The following is a 4268-nucleotide window of genomic DNA, read 5'->3' on the forward strand; positions in this document are numbered from 1 at the left end:
GAGCTCAGACTCAACAGCTCTGCTCTCTGGAGCAGAGGCCATGCTCCCCTCTCCCGGGCAGACGCGATGAAGCAAGCCGCCAGGTCAGGCATGCTGAATCTTTCCTGGTAAGACTGTTGCTACACAGATTATTAGAAATGAGTTGATCGGGATATGAGAATTAGCCGGTAAGGGCTAGAGCTAATGGGCCAAGCAGTGTTTAAATGAATACAGTTTGTGTGTTGTTATTTCTGGTGTAAAGCTAGCTGTGCGGGAGCCGGGCGGGATGAAAAGCAGGCCCACAGGTCCCTCAACACCCTGTCTGGAAAAAACAACCAAATAAATGCATAAATAAATAACACACACACACACACACACACACACACACACACACACACAATTAATTTACATTATACAAGCATCTCAGCGTCACTTAGCACTGAACCCCTCCTGAGACCTTTCAACCTTTTATTTCTCTGTGGTCATAAGGTCTTAGCTGAGGTGAGTGCGCTTCCATACCTTGGACCCAAAGTACAAGCAGGAAGCAGCTTCTAAAAACAAAAACCATGAGAGACAAAAAAATGGTTCTAAAGGCATCTATCATGGTGCAGGAGTATTTCACAGTGTTCGTAAAAGCTTCAGGTTTTTGTTTATCAAGATAGGTTTCTCTATGCAGCTCTAGCTGTCCTGAAACTCACTCTGTAGACCAGGCTGACCTGGAATTGACAGAGATCCACCTGCCTCTGCCTCCCAAGGCTGGGATTAAAGGTTTGCAACACCACAACCTGGCTTAAAAGCTTTGATTTTATTAAGAACCAACTGCTACATTCAACTCCAGTGGGCAGCAGTGCTGGGCATGGCGGCATACACCTTTGGTCATAGGCAAAGGCAGGCAGGTCACAGTGAGTACAAGGTTAGTCAGGTCAGCAAGAGAGTTCCTGTCTCAAAACACCTCCTCTCCCTGACGAAGGAAAGGAGCAGCACTTTGGCAGGGACTTCCCCCACCCCCACCGCAATCCTAGCACTCACAAGGTCAAGGACTGCTGAATTCAAGGCCAGATAGCAGGGCAAGGGCTGAGTCCTGGCTGCAGTCTCCAGTGTTATCTCTTTAAGGTCTTCTACTTACACACAAAGACACAAAGTAGGTACTCCCAAACTTAAACCCTAAGTCCTCTCATTTGGAGGGCAGTTCCTTTTGTTTCTTTCCACAAATATTTTTTATTTAATTTACATTTTTGTTTTACTTTTTTTTTTTTTTTTAAAAAGTCAGATTTTCATATAGCCCAGGCTGGCCTCAAATGTGCTATGTAGCTTAGGATAACCCTAAACTCCATAACTTTTTTGTAGACTAAGCTGAACTCTTCTTATAATTTATTATTTTATTTTATGAGCATTAACTCTTTCATAACTATTTATTTATTTGTTTGTTTGTTGGTTATGTATACAATATTCTGTTTGTGTGTATGTCTGTAGGCCAGAAGAGGGTACCAGACCTCATTACAGATGGTTGTGAGCCACCATGTGGTTGCCGGGAATTGAACTCAGGACCGTTGGAAGAGCAGGCAATGCTCTTAACCACTGAGCCATCTCTCCAGTCCCCTCCCCCCCCATAACTATTTTAAAACAGAAAGCTCATGAGTCCTGTCAGAGAGCAAGCTTGGGTCTGTTTTCTTGATGGCTCAACAGAAAACTCCTGTGCTCCCACTCACAGTAATGCAGACAGACTGCTGGTCTGGCCCTGAACTTCCCAGGACTGGGCAACCCTGGAAGGCAGTGACTGGGGAGCAGCTTCCCTGACAGTTTCTTGTTTCTAACTCACTCTCCCAATCTCCTTAACCCAATGGGAGAGTTCATGATTTCTACCCATCCAGTGACTATACCTCTCCTCCTGGAGGACCTGAGCTGGGCAACAGAGCATCCTGCTTTTTGGAAGGTGACCTTCTATAAGCGCAAGACAGAAGACAAGGGGGAAGCTTCACAAAAATTGACCCCACTGGATTAACAGAAAGAAATTCCACTTAACCTTGACTTTAAGGAGAAAATTTGGTATGTGATGGAGAGACTGAAGAACTAAACGCTGGGGTAAAGTAGTTAACTAGGTTACAGAGAACTTTGTTCAGGGACAAGGCTGTGCCTAGTTCACTTTTCTGGCCTGTTACGACCAGGAGTTTCCATCTTTACATTAGCATGAAGCAAATCAGAAATACTTACATTTGCCGGGATCCTAAAGAGCCACCAAAGACAATCATTTTATCACCTATCACACAGGAGGAATGGCCAGCCATGGGAGGAGGCCCATGGGTAGTAACAATGCAGTTCCACCTAATGGAAAGCAGAGGGAAGAAGCAAAAGTCAGAACCACCTACTCCATCTTGAAAGTATAAGGCACAAAGGAGTAGTGGCTTCCACTAAGAAAGACAGCCTGTTTTCTAGCAGACATCTGCTAGACACACACACACATACATGTAGGCAAATGCACATAAAAAAGAGAGATGTGTCTGTCAAGCGTGGTGGTGCACACCTTTAAATCCAGCACTCAGGAGGGGAAGGCAGGAGGATCTCTGTGACTCTGAGGCCAGCCTGGTCTACAATAGTGAGTTCCAGGACAGCCAGGGCTATCTAGAAACACAAAATAAGATAGGCATGTCTGAGAAATAACCTGTGTGGTCCAAGACTGCGGCAGTACACAGGGTCTCCACGCACACTGCTCCTGGAAAGGAGCCACTTTCCTCAGAGACAACAGCGCTCCCCTGCTTCTCCTCCTGCGGAAACGGCCGTGCAAAGGTTTCAACCCAGAAGCAAGCTCCTGATGTGCGCTGCACGAGCAGAACTTTAGCTTCCATCAACCTCTTCAAGGGATTCTCTTGTTTTGTTTTTAATTTTTTATTTATTTATTTATTTATTTTGGGTTTTTCGAGACAGGGTTTCTCTGTGGCTTTGGAGCCTGTCCTGGAACTAGCTCTGTAGACCAGGCTGGTCTCGAACTCACAAAGATCCACCTACCTCTGCCTCCCGAGTGCTGGGATTAAAGGTGTGCACCACCACTGCCCGGCTCTTGTTTTGTTAATAAGTTTACAAATATTTACTTTCATATTAATGTATGTCTATCTGACTGTATGCTGTGGGGGGCAGAGTCCAGAGAAGGGAGCTGGATCCTCTGGAGAAGGGAGCTCTAGTCCTCCCTCCAGTCCCTCCAAGGGATTCTTGACACACACACAAAAAAGAATCCATTGATTTAAACCCCTTTTGTGGTCCAGCAGATAGCTTGATTGGCAACGGCACTTGCCACCAAGCCTGACAACCTGAACCCGATCCATAGGACTCACATGGTTAAAGGAGAAAAACGGCTACTGGAGTTGTTCTCTGACCTCTACATACATGCTGCAGCATGCAAACACACAAACACAAACACACACACACACACACACACACACACGTAATACAATGAAACCCATTTCTTCCAGATATAGGATGGATTATCTTTGTGGCTTACCAATTTTTAGATGGTGAGTATGTGTGGATTTCATCAAAGAACCTCTCTGGTTGGTGTAAGGGATAAGGACTTGGTCTCGTCCAGCCACCAAATAGCACTAGCAAGTCCTTATATACGACTAGAGTGGCTCCAGCTTTGGGGGAAGGATAGGACCCTAGGAAAAGGCAACAGCACCATGGTTAGGATTTAGGAACATACAATTCATTAGGCTAGCTACAGGTCATCTTTCCTTGGAAAAACAAGGAAGGAACCAATGTCACACAGCAGAAGAGAGAGAAGCTGGGTTTCTTAACTGGCTCGGCAGTTAGGAGCACTGCTGTGGAATATCAGTTTAAGGTGTGTTACATTCGTTTATGTTGTGGAACACCTGTTTAATGATGCAAAGATGTGTTGCATTCTTTTATGTTGCATTTGTTTAAACTCTGCAAAACTGTGTTACTGTGCCTGCCTAAAACACCTGATTGGTCTAATAAAGAGTTGAACGACCAATAGCAAGGCAGGAGAGAGAAATATGTGGGGCTTGCAGGCAGAGAGAATAAATAGGAGAAATCTACGGAAGAGAGCGAGCAAGGACTGAGAAAAGGAGGAGAGGAAGACACCAGGGGCCAGCCATCCATCCAGCTGCGGAGCAAGGAGGAAAGAAAGATATAGAGAATAAAGGTTGAAAAGCCCAGAGGCAATACACAGTTAAAGAGAAATGGAATAATTTAAGCTAGAAAAGCTGGCTAGAATCAAGCCAAGCTAAGGTTGGGTACTCATAAGCAAGGTAAGTCTCTGTGTGTTTATTTTTTATTTA

At 45.0% G+C, this 4268-nt stretch overlaps 1 protein-coding gene across 2 annotated transcripts in view; it reads right to left on the reverse strand.

Annotated features, from left to right (window-relative positions):
* Fbxo42 (F-box protein 42) overlaps positions 1–4268 on the reverse strand; it is a 66255-nt gene that overhangs the window by 9313 nt on the left and 52674 nt on the right. For both annotated transcript variants that reach the window (XM_005352907.2, XM_013348446.2), the window contains exons 5-6: positions 3473–3626; positions 2191–2301 (exon numbers count right to left, since the gene is read on the reverse strand). In XM_005352907.2, coding sequence (XP_005352964.1) covers positions 2191–2301; positions 3473–3626 — 265 coding nt within the window. The remainder of the gene's footprint in view (positions 1–2190; positions 2302–3472; positions 3627–4268) is intronic.

This window comes from Microtus ochrogaster, chromosome 10 (genome assembly GCF_000317375.1).
Source record: "Microtus ochrogaster isolate Prairie Vole_2 chromosome 10, MicOch1.0, whole genome shotgun sequence".
NCBI lineage: Eukaryota > Metazoa > Chordata > Mammalia > Rodentia > Cricetidae > Microtus > Microtus ochrogaster.